General features: G+C 42.7%; 4 protein-coding genes across 6 annotated transcripts in view; 1 reads left to right on the top strand and 3 right to left on the bottom strand.

Moving 5' to 3' along the window:
- Positions 1-18,951, top strand: part of LOC100867855 (colorectal mutant cancer protein) — a 35,927-nt gene extending 16,976 nt beyond the window's left edge. For 2 of the 3 annotated variants that reach the window (XM_086902434.1, XM_086902435.1), the window contains 11 exons: positions 14,425-14,686; positions 14,938-15,086; positions 15,242-15,463; positions 15,776-15,964; positions 16,131-16,321; positions 16,403-16,669; positions 16,758-16,953; positions 17,025-17,216; positions 17,297-17,484; positions 17,552-17,654; positions 18,395-18,951. In XM_086902434.1, the coding sequence (XP_086758560.1) occupies positions 14,425-14,686; positions 14,938-15,086; positions 15,242-15,463; positions 15,776-15,964; positions 16,131-16,321; positions 16,403-16,669; positions 16,758-16,953; positions 17,025-17,216; positions 17,297-17,484; positions 17,552-17,654; positions 18,395-18,505 (2,070 nt within the window). In that variant the 3' untranslated portion in view covers positions 18,506-18,951. Of the gene's footprint in view, positions 1-2,243; positions 2,480-13,318; positions 13,696-14,424; positions 14,687-14,937; positions 15,087-15,241; positions 15,464-15,775; positions 15,965-16,130; positions 16,322-16,402; positions 16,670-16,757; positions 16,954-17,024; positions 17,217-17,296; positions 17,485-17,551; positions 17,655-18,394 lie in introns of those variants that run through there. The other variant, XM_086902436.1, reaches the window with a different exon arrangement.
- On the bottom strand, positions 17,716-18,285 carry LOC147658401 (ubiquinol-cytochrome c reductase complex assembly factor 5-like). Its single transcript, XM_086902446.1, has 2 exons — positions 17,895-18,285; positions 17,716-17,818 (listed from the first exon to the last, which is right to left on the bottom strand). Exon 1 carries the CDS (start codon positions 18,194-18,196, stop codon positions 17,972-17,974), a length of 225 nt encoding a protein of 74 aa, XP_086758572.1. The 5' UTR covers positions 18,197-18,285; the 3' UTR covers positions 17,716-17,818; positions 17,895-17,971.
- A 116-nt stretch (positions 18,952-19,067) lies between the features above and the next one.
- sloth2 (ubiquinol-cytochrome c reductase complex assembly factor 6 sloth 2) lies at positions 19,068-19,595 on the bottom strand. The gene is made up of 2 exons (XM_086902447.1): positions 19,461-19,595; positions 19,068-19,339 (listed from the first exon to the last, which is right to left on the bottom strand). Exon 2 carries the CDS (start codon positions 19,324-19,326, stop codon positions 19,135-19,137), a length of 192 nt encoding a protein of 63 aa, XP_086758573.1. The 5' UTR covers positions 19,327-19,339; positions 19,461-19,595; the 3' UTR covers positions 19,068-19,134.
- Positions 19,596-19,728: 133 nt separating this feature from the next.
- Positions 19,729-21,144, bottom strand: BCAS2 (BCAS2 pre-mRNA processing factor). Its single transcript, XM_031917988.2, has 3 exons — positions 20,707-21,144; positions 20,347-20,612; positions 19,729-20,236 (listed from the first exon to the last, which is right to left on the bottom strand). The coding sequence occupies exons 1-3, from the start codon at positions 20,779-20,781 to the stop codon at positions 19,828-19,830; spliced, it is 750 nt and encodes a 249-aa protein (XP_031773848.1). The 5' UTR covers positions 20,782-21,144; the 3' UTR covers positions 19,729-19,827.
- Positions 21,145-21,185: the final 41 nt, after the last annotated feature.

Here is a 21,185-nt window from a genome sequence, read left to right as displayed (position 1 = left end):
TTCCCAGGAACTCGTTACTTTCCATCCGCCCGCCTTCGCTTTTTTCCCTCCACAGAAATATTTACTTCCGTCCCGAAGAGAATCTCATCCGATCGAACGTTCGATCGAGACGACGAATTCTTTGGGAAGGAATCGCGACGCAATAAAGCCTGGAGGATATCTTCGAGGCACGCGTGCCTCGTTATTATATTATCGACGCGAAATTAACGAGAATTTTATCTCTTTATCGACGCCTCGGTTGTTTGACCGCCGTTAAATGCCATCTCTCTCTACACCTACTCGTTTCGAGACGACGTTTGCATCTCGTGAATTTCGCTTTTTCCCAAGGACGCCCGCGTTCCTTGTCCCCCAAACGAATTTCGAATTCGAATCTTGGCTGTTTGATTTACGAGTGAAAGGTATGTAGGAGAATTTAAACAGCGAGATTAAAAGATAATTATTGTATATCTCGAGATATGGATTTATTATTCCCAGGAAAAGTGAACGTTCGCGAAAGACCGGTTCGTATTAATTGAAGAAATTGGCGAAGTTAATTAAGAAACCACGGTCTGTCCTCCTGATTGCCGCCAATCTTTTCTCTTTTTTCCTCTCTCCTTTGTTTCTCCGCAAACCTTCAGCCCCGATTTGCATAAAGTTTTCCCGGCCCAGAAATCCGAATCGTTCCATCATCGATTTTATTATCGGTAAAAATATTCTTCGTTTTCCCGAACGATATACATTTCCCAATGGGACGAGCTAGTGGGAAGCTAGCAACAAACATGCGAACAAATATTACGAATTGGCAAACAGGTGTGGCACGACGCCATTAAAGGCTAAAAAGTTGTTGTTCGACGAATGCGAATACGGGCAGCAACGCGCGTTGGAAAAAGTGTTTTCAAAAAGTGTGAAACAAGTTCGTGCAAGTAGTTTCCCCGGATCGAAGGAAGAGGCGAGCTCGAGAGGATCATTTATCAAGCGGATCTCGACGTCTCTCGCAATTAGAGAGGGAAGCGAGATCCTCCTCGCTGCGTTTGGAAGTGGACGTGATCGGCGTTCCTTCGTAATTATGTCAGATACAAGTTCCACGCCGTTTGCCTTTAAACGGCGATCACTCTCGACACAACGCTCCTAATGGAATCGTTTCGGCGTCCTCCTCTCCTTATTTCTGTTAATCGAACAGAGTCATTAGCCGACAGCCACGCGGCTCATTTTCACGCTTCCTGCCGATAAATAATCCCTGTCCAGTGGCGCGATAAACGATTCCGGGATCGGTATCGATAAGAAGGCCCGCGAAAGGTCCCCGTGTCGTCGTAAATTGTCCCGCCCATGAATCGTAAACTCGCATAAAGCGTATAAATCACACGGCGCTCGCGTTATAAAGCTGGATATATACGCGGTGGATATATACATGTATATATAAATATATATATACTGGAGGCCATTGATGGCGTTACGATGTTTCGCGCAATTAAAACTGTTGACCGTGTTGACGATGGGGGCGCGTCCGTTTCGATACGCCGGCAAATTGACTTGGCCACCCGGAATCCCGATAAGACGAATGGAAAGCTGCTTTCTCACGTGGGCCGTAATTGTAACCCACGCGGTCACTTTGTTCTCTCGAAGATTATTATTCCGATCTTCCACTTCGCTCTCCTTATCGTTGAAATCGTCGACGACAGCCTTTGCTCGCGAAAGATCACGAGAAAGCTTAGCTTCGCGGGGAAATCCGAATCAATCGATCACCGGGGAGTCGATTTCGAAACTATTGGGAGTCGACTATTAGAAATCGAACGGAGAAAACTTTGGCGTTAACCTTCCATTTCTATCGTATCTTCTTCTCGAACGAGTTTGATCAAAGATTGCGCCTCCATATCGATCGATATGGAAGCTTATACGAGGCACGCAACGAGATAAAGACGCCAATAATACGATTCTGTTACGATCGAAGGGAGGGGGATGGAACGCGATCGTTGCGGCCGATATCCGGTTTTTTTTTTCGCGCGCTCTGGTTCGATCGTGGCAAAGGGTGGCACGAAGAGCGCACTACAGGAGCGTATTACTTTTTATCAGCTGTAATAACCGCGTGGCGTGGCGTGGCGTGAAGTAAGTGTATCGCGGCCTGTAACGCGGCAATTGGAGCAAGAGAGACGCGAAAATCGGAGCTTTCGGTGCAACGAGCCGTAAGATCGGCGATCCTCGGCGCCGCTCGGCCATCCTCGGCTCCCGCTTGGATGAAACTAGGGGTGTGGGAGAATCGGTGGCTCAGTCCGTCACCGAGCGTTTCGCCAACCGTAGCGGCCGGTCGCCGCTCCGAGCAACCGATCGAGCGCTTCTTCGTCGTGCGTGTTTTTTCCACCGACAATGTCATTCGTTCTCGTGTGATATATATACATATATATATACATATATGTATATATATAGATATATACTGGTGAAGTGGTTTCTTTTCCAGGTGTATCGTTTGGAGAACGATAAAAGTAGCGATCGGTAGAGCGGATAGGTAACGAATACATCCGATCACCGCAGAAATGACAAATCCTCCTAATTGTTCGTTCAACGTTAACGCTATAAAAAATACGTTGTTAAATACGGATCGAATTACGATTATATACCGCGTTAAGATAATGGATCGATTTCGGATAGATGGTCCGTCGTGATCGAATCGATCGATAGAGGATAGTTAATAGGAGATTGGTTATTTCGAAATTATTATTATTTTTTTCGATCCGCGGCGATCGTAGGCGCACGATCATCCGTGAGATTGGGTAAACCTTCGTTTATGTAGGGCGCTGCAAAGACGGCCGACCTCGTGAGGACAATCGATGCAAAAGCAATTACGCCGGTAACGTGAATTGCACTGCGGTATACTCCGCGTTATCTTCCTACCGCCGTATATTCCGTCTCGGGATTGCTCTCCTCCCCCCCTTCCCATTCCCTTCGACCGCACATATATATATTTATACAAAATTCTTTCCCCGATACGGGCCGTAATAGGAAGTCGCGTCGTCTTATCGATATCGAGACAAGGTATCTCTCTCCTTCGATTCAATCCCTTTTTTTTTTATTTTTCCCCCCCAACGCTCAATTTATCGGAGCACCACGAAGCAATTCGATGTTATCTATGCGAACAATGAGTTCGATCTGTGTTTGACATTGGTGATTCGTTGCGTCGTGTCGTAAATTATTGGCACGGTTATACGCCGCTTGTGAGAGTGTAGTAAAAAAAAAAAAAAAAAAAAAAAAGATGGTGGTCAGCTCGTTCTATTTGTTGTCTCGGTCGATAGATTTTAATTGCACGCGAACAACGTATATGGAAATTGAGAATAACAACAAGTCGCGTTACGTGCTCCAGTTCTTCGCAACCGCGTTATTTCCAACAATGTTCGAGTCATACTTACTCCGCGAAACGATTATCATCATTTTGATCGTCGAATTCGCTTTTTATCCATGCCACGTGGCGTCTTCGTCGAATTAATTAGGCGATGCATGGACGTTGTAACCGTTATTCACCTCTGTCTACCCGATTCAGCTCAACCGATGACAATTTACATTAAGCTAATGGGTCGATTTAGTGGCCGATCCAGTGACGTATCATCGATGCACAATCGCGTAAATTTGCACGGACGCGTGTCGTATCGTCGATCGATCGATCGATGTCAAAAATTAACGTGGGTCGAGACGTTAACGAGATTGAAGAAAAATGCCGTCCTCTCTCGCGTGATTCAAGGAAGAGGTAACTGGCCTTACTACCTCTGTCTCCTCGATCGACTCGTACCGAGTCGTAATTCAAAATAATGGCATTGCGGTATATACAAGCTGTGCGACATTTATACGCGTTATTCCGCATACCTTATATCTTTCATCCATAAAAAAATTGGTTTGTTCGTTCAAATTTAATAAAAATAGAAAATGAAAAGACACGTGTGAATAATTTACGCACGATAAATGCTCGAAGGAGTATAATTCCGTCCAACTTGGAACCAAGTATTCTACGCGCGTAACGTCAATTGATCCAAGCGCGCGGTCGGATCAACCGTAATTTGTTAGACGATTCCCGAGATGATAGCCTGACGACGCGAGTGGGGTATGCCACGTACAAGTTTTTACTTTAGAGGGGAAAAAAAAAAAAAAAAGAAGAAGAAGACTCGAGACGAATGCACGCGCGTGTCGACTCTTCCTTCCCCGCCTGTCCCCCACTCGTCGTCCCAACTTTATTGGCGATGCTCCAAAAACCTGACCCACGGTCTTTTCGAAAACAATACGATTCATTTAATTTCTATTAAAGCCTCGTCTCGCGTTTTGTCGGCTTCGTGGCGCCGCGGCCACTCTCCGTCTGGCTAGAGCGATACCTATACTACTACGTATGAATCGCGTTGGCCCCGAAACCCTGGAAATATTGCCCGCCCGGATGAATCGGTTCGTTAACCCTCTTCTTCCAACCAACCCTGGAATTATCGATTTTTCATTCTAAGCAAACTAAGATGACGTCCTTTCTTCCTTTAACAAACTGCGCAAAAATGTGTGGCGTGACGTTATCGTATTCACGCTCGTATTTATCGCGCTCCTCGATGCCTCTAATTTCACGTCTCTCTCTCCCTCTCTCTCTCTCTCTCTCTCCTCTCGAGTTTACCGTTCCTCTTTTCCGTGTACAGATAAAGTAATCGTTAAACTCGTTGGTTGAGTTACAATTGAGTAAAAACAAGGACTGGCGCCAATCTCTCCTCTCCGATGCTCTCGGTTTGACTCGATTGCGGATCAACCTGCGTTCCTTTATCGTTGTTTGTTCGACGATGCGATTTAACGCCGTTTACATTGGCGCGTTCGCACGGAAACTTTTAACCGATCGAGTCGAGCGTAAAAATGGATGTCATCGGGATTTCGTGGAATTTGCATACTCGAGCGGAGCGAAGGTTTTCGAGCGATCTTTCCACGTCTTCGAAAATTGGGTCACATCCGCGCGGTGTGTCTTTCGGTTTCTCGTTCGGACAACTTTTCTCTCCGTTCCGGTCTTTTTCTTTTTCTTCCTTTCTTTTTCTTTGTCTCTTGCACGAATGTCGAATGTCGGGAGATCGAATTCTTCTCTCTTCTCGAGCGAGCGGAAGGAATTTTTTCCCGTTCGTTCAGTCTGTTGAGCACACCTCGGCCAAATTATTAACGCGAAACGTTCTCTCCGATTGCCACGGCATGCATCATTATCGCCGTGCTACACGCGCCTTCCTTTCTCCCAAACATTTTGCAATTTAAATATTCAAACGCTCTCCTATCTTGCTCCTATCTTTGTTTCCATATTCATTTACCGAGTATTAATCACCGAGCCATTCCATTCATCTCTCCTCCTCTCTACTTTTCAATTTTTTACATCCTCCTTCTTCGGTTTACGTTTCTCCCTCCTCTTCTCTCCACCTTCTCACTTTTCTTGCTCCTCCCTCTTTTCCAGCAAACAGAGGAGAGAGAAAAATGGCGCATTCCGGGGCAACGATTTCAGGGATCGGTAACGAGTTTAACGAACTGGCTTCCTCGCCAACCATCCCTTCCGCGTTCCTGCTGTTCCACCGACCGAGCCACGATTTTCCTCCGCCGCTTCGCTGCCTACCCCTTAATGCCTCGTCCTTAGAATCCTCGTGTATAAAACGAAACATCTTTCGTTGATCACCTACCCGCGTCGCATCGACCAGCCAACCAGTCTCGATCGAGTCGAGGCTGGAAAAATCTCGCTCAAAAGATAAGTAGAGTTATTCGTGGGTTCGTGTTCAATCGCGTTATCGCGTCGATCTACGGGGGAAAAATGGGGATAGATCTTTGTACTCGATCGCGAGAACATAATTCGCGACAATGAATTGTTAAACCGTTCCGTTCGAATGGTAAAAGAAAAGTTACACGCGCGGTTCGATAATGGAAACGTTTGTTCGATGAATGGCGCGAGTAATGGCCGCATACCTTCTCCTAAACGTCGAGTGACATTTACGTTTTAACGACGTCTCGAGTCGAATCGTTGCTGGGCGATTAACTCGTAAATTAATCGGCCGGAATTGGCCGCGTTCGGGTTGGCGAGCGCTCGCCTTGGTAATGATCGTGAACACGGACGTTTAATGGTGTTACAAAGCGTGGAACGGTGTTTATACCGTGGAGGGGGGGAAAAAAAACGTGAGTCGTAAAAGCGGCGTTGAAGCATCGGCGGGGATAAGAGGATGGATCGTATCGACATCGCGCGTTTCTGTACTTTGGCCGAACTTTATTGGGCCGAGATCGTAACCGCGGCGGAGACATCCGTGGAAAACAGTTTTAGAGCGTTATCCAAGCTGGAACGTGATATTATCTTTGATATTTTTCGCGAATCCACTCTTCCTGGTAGATGTATCCCTTTTATCGCGCCCATTATAGAAGATAACGTATCTGGTGACTTGGAGCAACACGTTGCTTGCTCGATCGATACGATACATTTTCCTCGTCGAAATTTCGAATTTGAAGACGGTTCGAGTTTTTTTTTTTTTTTTTTTTTAGAAGAAGTTTTGAAGGAAAAAACGTTACGTTCGCGGTAACGAGAATTCTCGCGATGCCAATTGAATTCGGATTGCGCGCACGTGGCACGTGCTAATTACTCATATCCACCACGTAGTAGAACCGTGCTTCACCCTTGATACTCCCCAATGCCACGACCTACGGTCCCCCAACCACGTGAATCACGCCACGATTACGCACGTTTCACGATCCCTCCCCGCTATTTTTAACCGCAGCTGAACCCGTCGTTAAATTTGTATTTCCCCGCGATTGATTATTATTCGAAACGAAATCGTCCATCCGAGGAATAGCCACGGTTTGTTTTCGCGATCCGCAGCTGCGCCGAAAGAATAGGCTCTTCCCCGCCAGGTGGCGCGGATAATTCTTCCCTTTTCGGTGCTCGATCGATAATCGAGAGATAAGAATCCGGCCGCCGCTTATAGGCTCTCCTATGAGTCAACGCGACAAATTTGCGACCAACTATGCACGCAGCATACCTAACAAAAAGAGAGAAAGGTGAGAAGGAGGTCTCGGTTTGACGTCACCGCGTGTGTAAATGTCCCGGTTGGATACGCTCCGACGATAAACGACGATAAGCTGATCCATTCAACGTAACAGCTTCTAAAACACGTTTTCTCGCCACATCTTTCTACTTTCGCAACGATATTAAAACGATTACTCTTACTTTCGCTTCCCCCAACACTCGAATCTTCCCTCCGGATACAACTCGCGATATATAAACAGTAAGAAATTGTACCTGTGAATCGATTTCGCTCGTTTATTTATTAATTCTCAACGATTCGGAACGAGTGACCAGGCAAAATGGCTGGATCTGTAAAAAGGCCAATAGGGGGAGGGCGAGCAGTTTCCATAATTGGTATACACCGAGCCTGGTATTCCCTGACCATCTCTCCGCTAAATTCGAAACGCGGTTTTCCCGGCATACCGCGCGGTTGCGTCGCCTTGACTAATTAACTCGTTTAATTAACGCGCCTGCCTGCCCGCCCGTCACTCCGGAATTCCGCTGTTTTTCGTCGACTTTTGTCCACGTAGCTGTCCGCGATCGATAAATTGAAGCGTGGCCAAGAGTACCATTGGAGAAATCCATTCTGGAGGCAAGTAAATTTCGAAAAAGGTCGATTAACACTTTTCGAGGAAGGAAATGTTCCGCTTTTTTCGATCGGTCGAAACCGGTGTATATTAATTTTTGGATAAACTTTTGGAAAACTTTTGTTCGCCGGCACACGGCGAGCATCGAAGGATCGCGAGTGGAATTCACCGCAGCCGCTTTGATCGCATTGACCTCGCGTAAAAAACTAATTGCCGGCGGGAATAAGGGCCTCGTTAGGCCCGAGACAGAAATCCCCGCCCCTTTCTCGCGTCTCATAATTGCCGGTCGAGCAATTAATTTATTTCGCCCGTTTTCGCGACGCGTCGTCGGGTCAGAATCGATAGACACGACCAATTAACCACCGTTCTAAATCGGTGCGCGAGCTCCATTGCACGCATATACCGGCTATCCTCCTTCTCGTTAAATTGGGACAGTCTCCCAAAGTGTCTCTCGCAAACTACATAGACAACTCGTTCGAACGAGATATTTATTCATCTTGGAAAGCGATGCAAAGTCAGTTTCGTCAATTTTTTCCATCGAATCGAAATCTTTGGCTCACTTCGCTGGAAACAAGTGTTTCGTGAATACGATGAAAATTTTCCACCCCGATTGTTTCTCTCGCAAAGATAAAGGAGGAACGGTGTGAAAAAGACACTCGAGCGTGCTCGACCAAAGTTCCGTTAAACGAGCCAGGCATCCGTTGCAGCGATTCTTTTTTATATTTCGAGCGGCAAAGTTGACGAGCTCGAAATCTCGGGAGAAATGAAATACGGCCGATTACGATCTACGGATGAATTGCCAAGCGAAACGAAACGAACCACGATCGAGAGATACGTCGTGGAGCAACGTTATTTTCTGTATTATTAGGGAAACGTGGAATCGATGGATGCGATCAACAAGGTGGAAAATGTAACGAGCCGCGAGAGAGACCATCGAAGGCTAGCATTGACCGGGCCATTAATGACGAGTTAACGAGCGTGCTCGTTAAACGCGTTTAAAAAATATGAAAACTTGAAACGGCAAATCTCGCGCAGCACTCGACGTTTTTCCGCGATTTTCGATGGCGGTGGCACGTGCCAAAGCGGGGGAAAATCTCGGAACGAATCGTAATTAGTGAGCGCGATTTTCGCGTTCCACGCCATTTTTCGAAGCGTATCGAACCGTGAACTACGAATTCGAGAACTAGTCTCCACCACTCGTTGTAGTAGACGGAAGAAGGAGTGTTGTTTTTTGTTTCTCGATGGAGAACGAGTAAAGAGGAGTTTCGTTTCTCCAATCACGTTGCGAGAGTAGGAATAGGATAAGAGGATCGCGGGAGCACAGAACGAAACAGTTGTTGGCGTCAGTTGGCAATAACCTAATTGCAGGGAGGAAAAATTGCACTACCGATCGCTACTGCAATGTCTCGTCGCTCTATCGTCGCATCGCGTAGCCGAGCGTGACGAAGAGTCGGACGCGTGAATGGTGTGTTTATCGTGGAACAAGAGCGCGGAAGTGTGTGACGAGGGAGCCGCCTTGTGTATCGCTTTCAACGCCGATCGTCGCGGTATTTTAACAAGGAAGAAGGAAGGCGGGGAGGAAAAGGTTGGTGGCCGTCCATGGCCGCCGAGCGAAAAAAGATGTCGCAGTGAGGGAAAGTCGAGCAGCGAGGCAACGTGGCGGGTTTCACCGTGGCCGTGAACAATGGCTCCGCGGAGCCGGCTTACTACGTGGACCGTTTGCAACGAGTGCAAGTGCAGCAGCAACATTGCCAACAGGCGATCAGGTACACGGTGCAGCCGAGCCACGTCTCCGCCCCTGGCAAAGAGATCCTCGAGCCGGCGAGAAGGGATCTGGTTTACGTTCATTGCGCCACCACAGAGGAGGAGGAGGACGCGGAGGAGGAGGAAGAGGAACCGAAGGGATTGACCAGGTCTAGGTCGTGGCTCTGCTGCCCTGCCGATCACAGCTCCGACAGAACCGTACCCATACAGGTCGAAGCTGGCCACAAGCGGCAGGAGTCAGTAAGTTGGAGACCGACGAACCAACTTTCTTCGTCCATCGTTCGATCCAACTTGCCTACACTCGTATTCGCGTGTAACCATCTCTCGATCGATAAGAGAAGTTCGACCGGTGGAATAATTTTCGAGTAATTTACCACGGTCGCATCATCGATTAACGAAGGGGATGCATCGGAAAGCGCGAAGAAGAAGAGGGGGAGGGGGATGGAACTCGATGGGTCGCGTCATCGAGCGCGTTAACGAAACGCGAGAACAAGGCCTACCGCCAGAGGCGAACACCGTTCCGACACCCGATAATGGAGTTCCGTAATTTTTGCCTCTGTCGTATATTCGATTCAAAAGGGATCTCGTCGAGAGTGGATCGGCCTGTCTCTCAGGAACAGGACTGGATGTTTCTGCCCTTCCTCTCTCTCCCTCCCTCCATATTCAACTCGAAACGGCTCGTTCATTTTTTATCCCTCTTCGCTCCTTCTCCGCGCGTCACGCGTTTGGATTGTCCTCTCTCTCTCTCTCTCTCTCTATCCATCTCCTCCGATTCTTCTTCTTCTTCTTCTTCTTCTTGTTTTTCCCAGTTTCCCGGTTCAACTTTCCATCTCGCTGTCCCTCTCTCTTCAATCCTGTCTGAACACGCGCAGCCCCGGCGAATCCGTCTGTCTCTCCGTAAGACCTTATGCAGAATCGAGTACCATCCCTTTAAACTTTAATCCAGCAGGAATAGAAGCGGGGTAACCAACCGGACGATCGATTTCGCACACCCGAATTTCGAATAAACTTTCGTCCTTCGTAATTTCGTTTGCCACCGCTTTCACACCGCTTGCCTACCTTCTCCCCTTTCGATTCCATATTTTCGCCGTCGAATCACCGTCGTTCCGCCTCCGACTGTCCGTCATTCCCCATTTCTCTCTCTCTCTCTTCACCCCCCAGTGTTCGCCACCAGCGTTCGAACAACGTGGTTTGATAGATGAAACATTTCCTCCATCGATGATCGAATCGATCGATTGGTTAGGAAAGGGAGAAAGCGGATACTAGTAGGATAAGTGTCGTTTTCGAAAAATCTGATTGGCGGCAGGCAGTTAGTTTAACGCGATTGAAAAGAACGATCTTCTTTTCGCGCGATTAAGGGAGGATACGGCATTTCGCAGGCGACGCTCTCTCGCATCGCGTCTCTGGGTTACCTCTTTTGTCCAACCGGCCACAAAAGGAGCGTTTGAAACGCGCGGCTCTCGCGCCGCCCTCTCTTTCTCTTCGTTCAACCGTCTGGATCGAAACGAGCAAGGCCGACTCCGTCCCCTTTGACAAACGCGGACAAAGAGAAGCGAAAGGGTGGCGGAGGCTTGGTCAAGGAATTTACCATCTCGAAAGGGAACACCTACTTGACCCCTTTAACGGATTACTTGATCCCTTCCTCTCCCCTTCGAAAGGAGGCCCATTTTCATCGGAAAAATCTCGTTACTCCGACTATATATATACATATATATATATATATCTCGAGCCTTTGTGATCTTGTTACAGAAGTTCAGGGAAGACAAACGTTGTTTCCAAAGTTCTCCGTTACGCCGGTGATAATGTTATCGCGATTTTCCTCCGCGGAACGTGATATTATTTCGCAACGAGGCAAGCTTTCGCGCGAAAATTCAATTATTCGCGACAACCAATAGGAGTCTCTATCGACGAAGAAACGCGAGTTTTTCCTTCGAAGGAAAAAAAAAAAAAAAAAAAGAGGAAAGAAAACTGGTCTTTCGCAAGTGCAGCTTGTTTCGCGAACGACATTTTTTTGGCCAAGACCTGTTCGATCCACGTACGAGCGGATTGAGCCAAGCATCCATCGAACCATGATTTGGTAAAAAATTCGCGCAAAAGAGGTGTTTCTGCAGGAAAACGGGAATATAGAGGTCTGCGACAGAGGTCGGACGAGTAGGACATTAACGAATAAGGGAACGTTTTTTAAAACTCTCGCCATTATACGCGACGTGTTCGATTCCCTCTCTTTCTTCCTTTTCTCGACTCGCCGATCCAAGGGAAGAAAGCGTTTCGATTATCCGGTTCTAGGCGAGGATTTAACGTGCTTCCATTCTTCGTCAAAGTATCGTCGCCGAGTTTCCTTGAATCCTTGTAATCGGATAAAAATCGATCGCAACTTGGAATTTTGCGAGATACATATAAAGGAAAAATATGGCGGATGGCAGATCTCCTTTTTCCCCGAAGAATTTCGGTTTTGTAAAGTACGAAAATAAATTTTTTTTTTTCTTTTCTAAGGCAAAAGTTTCGAGGATATTTTTGTTCGTGGATCCTCTCGATCGCGGGGGAGGATGTGTCACGATTTTTATCGAATAACAAACGGATTATTCGTGTCTCGTTTGCATACGTTTTAAAACGTCAGAGATATTCTTCGCCTTATGCGATACACAATCGCGGCATTTAACGCGACTTTTGTACGAGGTTCGAGCGAATATCTCTCTCTCTCACACACACACACACACTCTCGATATACTTAACTACGCATTGTGATTATCGTTGCATTGTTCGTAATCATCCGTTGACCGGTTCGAAAAGTTTGTGAAGTTTCATCGAGAAGGCTTTAACTTTCCCTTTAGCAAAAGTCTCTCTGCAACACAGCCACGACCCTCGTCGCGAATGGATTTATCCTTCCCCCTCTCCCCCCCTCCCCCTCCTTCCACAAGTTTCCAAGTAATTTTGGTGTATCAAAGACGAGCCCGATCCGAGTTGTATCTATCGAGGACAGGATATCGGGTATTCGACTGTCGAGAAAGTCGATGCCCTCCTCGGTCACCCTTGTCGCCGGCTTTATACCACTTTACCGCAATTTCCGGTATCATTTTACGTCCCTGGACTACTCTACACTCTACGCCTCGCGGGAGAGAGAAATTCGATGGAATCGGCTCGTGCTTGAAACAACGCGCGTGGCCAAGACGAGAGAGGAAAAGAGAAAGGGAGAACGAGAGAAGCCTATGCGACTTGTCCTCTTTGGTAATCTCCTGAGTGAGTCATTGCGAAGAATTTACCTGGCCAGGTTGTCGAGTTGTGCAATCGACTCGACTTTTCTTTTCAGGTCGAGCAGATAACAGCCTCGTTTGCACGCGAGCGAGTTTTCCTCTCGCTTGAGAACGTACGATCGTGACATAATTGATGATGATAAACGACGATACACGAGTAAGAAAAATAGAGCGTGAAATTGCTTTATTTGCCGAGGCAGCTTTATGTCACGTTCACCGCGTGAAATGTCCATTAACATTCACGAGCGAGCCGAGAAGGATGGCCAGAGTGGCTTGATCGAATATATCTCTTACGAGGTATAATTCGACATTTCCTACACTCGGCTACCCAAATCCTTGCTGCAAGGATTCGCGTTGCTCCATCGCGATACCATTCGAAAATACTCTTCATCGACTCATGAACAAAACATAGTTGCCAGAGTAAATATCGATCGATCGAAGCCTTCTTCTTATTCTCAAATCATGCTATGATAAAATATTGTATGGATGCAAATTTTTTGAAATTTTCTTCTTCTTTTTTTTTTTTTTTTTTTTTTATTTTTGCGTTTACAACAATAACACACCGTTTCAACGATACCTCGTGGAAAAATAGGCGATCGAAAGTTCCTCGACACTGTACATAACTCGAGTTAAATAAAATCGCGGTTAAACAGGCTCTATCTATCTATATCGGCAAAATTCCAAACTATTTTCTCAATTTTCCGTGTAAAACGTAGATACTCGTTGAGCGTGCCACACAGCTAACGGAAAAGAGAGAGAAAAGAGATAGGCAAGAAAGATCTGATGTCTCGCGGAGGAGCCAGATGACAAACTAGTTTACCTGTCGTCGAGAAAAACGCGTGAGGTACGCGCGTTGATCCTCTCTCTCTCTCTCTCTCTCTCTCGATAAAAGGACGACTTCTAGAATGATACTTCGTAATTACGGGTCGTGATTCTTCTACGCATCCTCCGAGAAATTTTTCTCTCTTTTCATCTTGATCGGTGTGCGCTATCACATGGCCAGAATCATTAACAGCTCGTCGTCTTGTAACGTTCGTCATGCACGGTTGCCTACGCGAAGGGCACTCGACGAGGGACGATGCTGCGTAAACAGGTATCCGCGAGCTCCTTAACGCATTTTTTTTTTTTTCCACTTCCTTTTTCTCCTGTTTCCCGCGCTCACGCTCGGAATATCGCGAATACGGTGAAAATTAATGAGGGGCAACGATAACAAGGAGAACGATCGTGTCTGGAACCGTCTATTTGCGGAAATAGCGTGTTCGTCGCAAATAGCCGCCTCCTTCGATAGTCGATAGCGAAGTTGAAGTTTCCGAGAAAATAGATTTCTCTCTCTCTCTCTCTCTCTCTCTCTCTCTCTCTCTCTCTCTCTCTCTCTCTCTCTCTCTTTGGTAAAAACGATGTTTCGATTCGAGATTGAGTATCATTTAGATTATACGAGGATATTACTCGCGTTTGTTCGATTATCTTTTTCTTTAAATCGGATGGTAAATACGCGATTCGACCTCTAGCAAAGAATCGGCAAATTATCCTTTCCTTCGCTATAATTCGCGCATAATAATGTATCGCGATTCGTTGCAAGAAGTTAAGAAATTTATCGGGCGGACGAAGATTGATCGAGGCGAGAGATTAGAAGGAAAATAAGAAACTGCCGACCTATTAATAAGATCGAAACGATCTCTTATCCAACAAATGGTATTGCGTCACGAGATCCAAGAATCACGATACGCGTCGCGTGTAATAAATTTCCTCTCCTACGATTTTCGAAATTTCCTCTCCCTTTCCCGACCTTTTCTCCAATGAAATTAATCGGATTCTGTTGCAGCTGCACGCGGCCGCGCTGTCGTCGTTGCGGTCCGAGGTCGCCGAGCTGAACGCGAGGTTGGTGGCGGAGACACGAGCCAGGGAGGCGACCGAGGCGGCTTTGGTCCGCGCGGAGCTTCAGGCCGCACGGGCGGAACAGAAGGTGGAGCAACAAGCGGCGAGGCACGAGGAGCGGCTCACCGAGTTACATTCCGTGATCGCCGAGCTTGGCAGGCAGCTCGAGAGGCATCGAGCTACCGTAATTGCCGAGGAGGATGAGTCTGGTAAGGGAGATTCCGTGAACCTGTGCGCTCTCTATCTCCCCTTACGACCAAGATTTATTACCTAGGCCGAGGCTGTTTGATGTTTTAACGCGCTTCCCGCTGCGAGGGCATCCTTCGTTTCTCTCAACACGTGGCCAAAATATACGAGATTTTTCCTTAAACAGAGAGATGATTCTCGTCCAAGTGTTACATTTCTCTCTCTCTCTCTCTCTCTCTCTCTTGTTTTAATTAATCATCTCTGGTTTCCGCAGAGATAGAAACGAGCAGAGACGCGGAAGGATCTATCACTAATCCCGTGGAAGAGAGCGAAGGCGGAGGTGACATTCAGGGGGATGGAGATCGTACGTTGGGCGATGCCGATTCCAGCTGCTGCGAGGACATCGAGCCACGTACTGTCGAGGTACGTACTACTTGTCGATCGTAAGCTCCTGCTTTGTCGTTTGTCTAATCCGGATTCAGAGTTCAGAAAGTTTGTGTCGAGATGTAAGACGCGATCGAAATTCTTTTTTGATCAACGATTGAATAATAATCGTTAATTCGCATGATAATGGACAGAATGGGAGAGAGCAGTTGGACAGTCCGGCGGCGTTACCAACACCAGAACCGACACAACAGGCGGCTTCGTGCCAGAGCGTGGCCGTGGCAGCGTTGCAAGAAGAGGTCACAGCCCTTCGAGCAGAGATCGCCAGCTTGCAGGCTCAACTGGCCAATTTCAAGAATCAGGCTAACAATCAGAGGCAACAGGCTGGCAGCGAGTCGCCCCGTAGAGAGGCACGAGTGGGTAGCAATTTAACCTACTGTGACGTATCCCCGCGTGACGCGTACAGTCAATGCGATTTTCACTATAAAGACGGAATGGAACCCCGCAAAGAGTTTCTCCGCGATGAAAAGAAGATCGTTCCTTTCATCTTGATGCACCGAAATGCACTTTCCCTCTTTGAAAGGAAACCACCGTTGAATGTCGAACGAATTTTTTGCATCGTTACCTCGTCCTTTGGCCAGCCTTTGATCAGCCAACACTTTCACAAAAATATTTATCAACCCTTCCGTCTGTAATGTTTTCCTCGTGCTCTTCTTTGATTTCCGCAGACAAGAGGCAACACCAGCTCACCGGAACCTTTGAGTGCACCTTGCTCGCCACTCTTGCCACCCCTGCAGACACCGCCGACAAAGAGCGTAACGAGGGAGGAAGCTCCAGTTCTTAAAATAGCCGAGAGGGTAAGACTCAGGAGGACCGACGAGAGGCACATCACAGGACCCGATATTACTAATCTGGGGGTACTTGTGACTTATATTACTCATTACCCCGTTGTTGTTCATATATTTTTCTTTTTTTCGCTCGTAATTACGATTAATCACTAGTTATATAATTATACAACCGTAGCTTTTTTTTATTTATTTTTTTATTTATCCCTCTTGTGAATTTTATAAATTTGAATGAAAGGTATGTTCCACTATGGTGGCCGAGCATCTGGTGTCGGATCTCCTGGAACACTCGAACATTCAAGAATTGAATGGATCCGAGAAACAATTTGAAGTGGAGACGGAAAGATTGAACAGCAGGTTGGAACATGCTCGAACGAACAACGCGGTTCTTGCCTTGACCTTACACGAGAGTAAAGCGCAATGCGACAGGTATACATTCGTCTTTCTTCCTCTAAAATAGAAAATAGAAAATAGTGTAAAGATTACGTTTACGAATTTCGTCTGTTCCAGATTGAGTCTTTTAGTGGGAAAGTACGAATCGAATGCGATTGCATTACGATTAGCCCTTTCTTATAGTGATCGCGCGATAGAGGCTTATGATGTCCTGGTAGCATTGTTGGAAAGCGAGATCGCTCTGTCCACGGAAAGAAACAGCATTACGATCGAGAACAGGAGAGCGGCCGAACATGTAGCCTGTCATGTGTTGAATAAACTAGAGAACGAATGTATGAATACTCTGAATGCACCGTGGGAAGATAGCATAGTTTTGTCGGACGAGTAAATATATAAGAAAATAGCAATAATCGATAAATTTATTTTTTTTTTTTTTTTTTTTTTTTTCATGATCCGATTTCATGATCCTTAGATCGGAAGTGACTTGGTGCGTTGAAGATGAGCAAAGACTTAGAAGACACATCAGCAGATTGAAAGGGGAACGAGCTATGGTTAGATCGACTGTAGTGGAATTAGAAAGCGTTCACGCTGAACCATTAAACTCAAAAAACACCATTTCTCTCGCAGAAGCTCGAAAATTAGATTTAGAAACAGCTGTACTTATGCAGGTTTGTTATTTAGTTTCGAATCATTCGAAGAGAATTCAAAAAGAAATGTGGTCAATTAAAAAATCACGCAGGAATTAATGGCTATGAGAGAGGATAAGGCAGAGCTACGAGCACGGGTGTTTCTGTTGGAAAAGGAACGAGCTACTATAGAATTGAAATTAAATGCACGTGATACGCAAATTGCAGCTCAGCATGCCGCCATTGAACATCTTCAGGGTCAACTTAGAGATACAGAGGCCATGCTGGCAATGGCTACGAATAAAGTAAGAATTTCTCTTCGTCTGTAATAAAACTTTTCGAATCGATAAAATATATATATATATGTATGTTATGGATATTATAGGATCGAGGTTTAAGCGATAACGAAAGTGAAGGCATGGAATCCGAATTAATAGAAGCATTAGGTCGAGAGGCTAGGCTAAAAGAACGATTGCAAGAATTAGTTTCTACTTTAGATAAAGTTAATAAAAATTCTGAATTGAGGCATCAACAATCAGCTGAGCTTATTAACGATTTAAAAAGAGCCAATGGGTAATTAAATCATGGATAAAAATTAATTTATTGATTGAAAGATATTATCTTTTAATCTTGTTTTTAGAGCCCTGGTACAAACTTTAGAGAAATCTAAGAAAAAATATCAATCCAGACTAAAAAAATTGGAACAACAAATGTTGGGTATGGTGGAAAGACATGCTGCTCAGGTATGAACAAGCATAAATGTGATGTGTGATATATGAAAGAAGTTGAGAAGAATTGCCAAAATTGTATTTAAACTGTCTGTAAAATAATTTATTACACTTTATATATGTTTTTACATAAATCCTTCATAAATCTTCATAAATTATATCAACATCATTCTGAAAACCTAAAAAAAGGTATAAAATATTAAAAATTTCTGTTGCTGTAAAAATGAAATATTGAGGTTATAATATTGTACTCACTAATTTGTTATCGTAGATACAAATTCCATTTTTGTCCATTAACTTGTGGACAATATTTGCTATAATTCATTTATTCATTAATTATATATTTCTTTTAATCTCTGTTGAACTGCTTCTTCTATTCTTCTTTTTTTATACGTTTTATAAAAGTTAACCTCTCCAACATGCCAATGAATCATGGTGAACTCTAGCACACCACCCATGACAAAACATAATGGTAAAAATCTAAATTCCTTGAAACGTTTACCAGGCATTTTATTTGCGAATTTTTTTATTATTTTTATTATTTTGAACGATGCCATTCTTATTATCGTGTACCGCACGATGCCTTTTCTGTATCGCCATCTTGCCTTGTCAATATTGAACTGCGCTTGATTCTGCGCAGTAATTTATTATCCCCAATAAAAATTATATTCCCAATAACTGAATTAATTTAATTTTTTGCTATTTCTTTTTTTTTTCTTTTTTTTTTTTTTTTATACATATCTCTTGATTTATAGGTAAAATCTTTAAAACAACGGATAGCATTGCTAGAGGAGGAATCGACAGGATATAAAACAAGTTTACCACTTCAATCACAGAGTTCTGGTGCCAGCGAAACATCATTATGACAATTTAGTGATTAATCGAAATCAATCGATAAAGGCTTTACGAGTGTTTTTACTATTCTTCCTGTCATTACAAAACGATTGAGATAGAGATAAAATTTACGTATTTTTTTATACCAATAGTTGCCCAAGAATAACGCTTGATTATTCGCTTTTGTAATTATATAAAAAAAAAAGAGTACGAGTTAGTAGCTATCCTAAGATTTAAATTACGAGCTAAGCTTATGCAAAAATGTGCTAGTGATACATAAATGCGAGCAAACTATTTAAAATAGTCCTCCAAGTATATTGTGAATTATAAATAATTGTTACATGATACTATATGTCATTTATAGACGATGATAGTCATCTTGTAAATATGTATATTTCAAGCATTAAAGAAAAACGTGATATGTGTAAACTATGATGAAATAAATTGTGCTTTATTAAATCTTGTATTGTAGCTAAAATTAGTGTTTTATATTTTTTAAATCATTTAATTTGTAATGTTATTTATTTCTTAATTTTATTTTCCCCGATTCCTTTAAAAAAAAATTATTTATCAAATAATAAGATATTTAAACAATTATATATAAATAATTAATATATTTTAATATAATTATACATTATAATTAATATATATAATTTATTTATTAAGAGTTTACTAACGAATCGTTATGATTTTTCTGTTCTGACAATTTTTTTTGTAATGCTTCTTCTATAAGATCATCTAAATCATCAAGCGGTCGATATATGAGATGCACAACTTGCGAACCGGCTGCCGTTGCAAAAAATGCTGATGTAATAAGACAAATATATCGAGTCCATGAAATACCATAAGGCATTGTGATAAATTATCTATAAAATAAAATATAAAATAAATATTAAAAATTTTATATTAATCTTTCTAGTGTTTAAAATATTTTAACTTTTTCATAAGATACTATTATTAAATAAGATACCATTTATGATTGCTAACCTCTTTTATATAAACGTTCGACGATATTTCAACACAACAATGGCAATCGATGAATAATATTTATAAATTAATTTTCATGATATTTATATAATGTTTGCATTTATTTTTAATATAATATATATAATATATATTGATATATTTGTGCAAAGAATACGTTATAAAAAATATTGTATTCTGTTTGCACTATGCAAGACTTTCCAATATAACCTATTTCAAAATCAACTTAAGTAAGATTAAGTAACTTTTTAACAATTTTAATTACAATAAATTTATTTATTTATTACTAATAAGTTAATTTATTTATTATTTTTATATATTAATACAATATACAAAATATAATTACTCATAATTTTATACATTTATATTTTTACATATTGTTCTGAGGTTCTTGATTTTCTTGTTGATCCATTTCTGTTGCCATAACCTCTGTTGCACTTTTTTCTGGAACATCAGGTTCCTCCTCTCCTGGTACATCATTGATTTCTACTCCTTCACCCTTATTCATCATAGACTTTTGTATTTCTTCTTCTAAATGTACGCATGCTTGTTCAATCTCATAATTTTTTGATACTAATCCCACCCATTGTGCTTCCAATGCTCTTAACTTTTCTCCTCCTTGAGTTTGCATAGATTTTCTTTGCCAATTAACTTCTTGTATCTTTTTCCTTAATGCTTGTAATTGTTTTTGGGCTTGATTCACTAATTGTACTAATATTTCTAAATAAGATTTCCATGCTTCACATCCATATTCCATCATTAATTCAAGATTACAAATTCTGTGTTATTATAAAACATTACAATAATATATTAGTCACATTCTCAGGCTACAAATAATGTAAATAATTAAGCAAAAATATAAAAGATTAAAACATTAAAAATAATTTACCTTGTAGCCTGATGTTCTAATTGTGCACTGCTATTTTCTACACTTTCGTTCCATGCTGCAAGATCGTTCATTTTGCCTGGTGGAGGTGGAGGTAATTCATAACGTTTCATACTAAGTACTTCCATAGGTAAACGGTTTTGCATTCGTTCAAATTCATGTTTCATTACTTCTGTTTCAAAAGCAGTTATATTTAATGATGCCAAATGTTCTAAATAATTTTTCGTTGGTCTATAACGACGTGTTTCTTCTTCAACCATAGCCAAAGCCTACAATATTTATAATTAATTAAATTAATCATTCATTAATAATATAACCTAGAATTAATTTGATAATAAAATTTTATAAAGAAATATTATTTACCGCTTCTCTGACTCCAGGTTCATCATATCCTTGATCAATATATGGTAAAGCATCGACTACGACTTCTCCTGCCATTTAATACAAATTTGTATAAATGTAAAAATTTATAGTAACAGTTGACTTTTATTAATCACTCAGCATAGTTTAAATCTTATATGACGCACTTCCGATTATAATAATATTCATTTGGAAATGTATTTCTGTTAGAACTACCAATCACAATATAGCATTTTCCATCAAATTTTATCACGATTGGTGCATACTTATAAGAACATAAATAATTAAATTTAATTTCTATTATAAAATATAATTTTTTATAAATCAAAATTTAAATGATAAGCTTACGAACAATACAGAAAATTTATCTTTCAAATATTTAATTTAATTTATTACGTAAGAAATAGTATCTTTCATTGTAAATAACGTTTAAAAGAAACTACATTCTGAGCATGCGCGACTTTTAATGTGTAATTTCCGCT

The sequence above is a fragment of the Apis florea genome, unplaced genomic scaffold, assembly GCF_048593485.1.
Source record: "Apis florea isolate Af1SG1 unplaced genomic scaffold, ASM4859348v1 contig_2272_pilon, whole genome shotgun sequence".
In the NCBI taxonomy this organism is placed as follows: domain Eukaryota; kingdom Metazoa; phylum Arthropoda; class Insecta; order Hymenoptera; family Apidae; genus Apis; species Apis florea.
Note: the sequence above shows the minus strand (reverse complement) of the source record. Positions and strands in the feature narration are given on the sequence as shown.

Bases quoted from the DNA above. Each gene is read 5' to 3' on its own strand.
- LOC147658401 (XM_086902446.1), bottom strand. From the start codon at position 18,196: ATGGCATCGTTCAAAATAATAAAAATAATAAAAAAATTCGCAAATAAA.
- sloth2 (XM_086902447.1), bottom strand. From the start codon at position 19,326: ATGCCTTATGGTATTTCATGGACTCGATATATTTGTCTTATTACATCA.
- BCAS2 (XM_031917988.2), bottom strand. From the start codon at position 20,781: ATGGCAGGAGAAGTCGTAGTCGATGCTTTACCATATATTGATCAAGGA. The intron at 20,613-20,706 runs GTAAATAATATT...TAAATATTGTAG, and splicing joins AACCTGGAGTCAGAGAAGCG to GCTTTGGCTATGGTTGAAGA. The intron at 20,237-20,346 runs GTAAATTATTTT...ATAATAACACAG, and splicing joins TTAGAACATCAGGCTACAAG to AATTTGTAATCTTGAATTAA.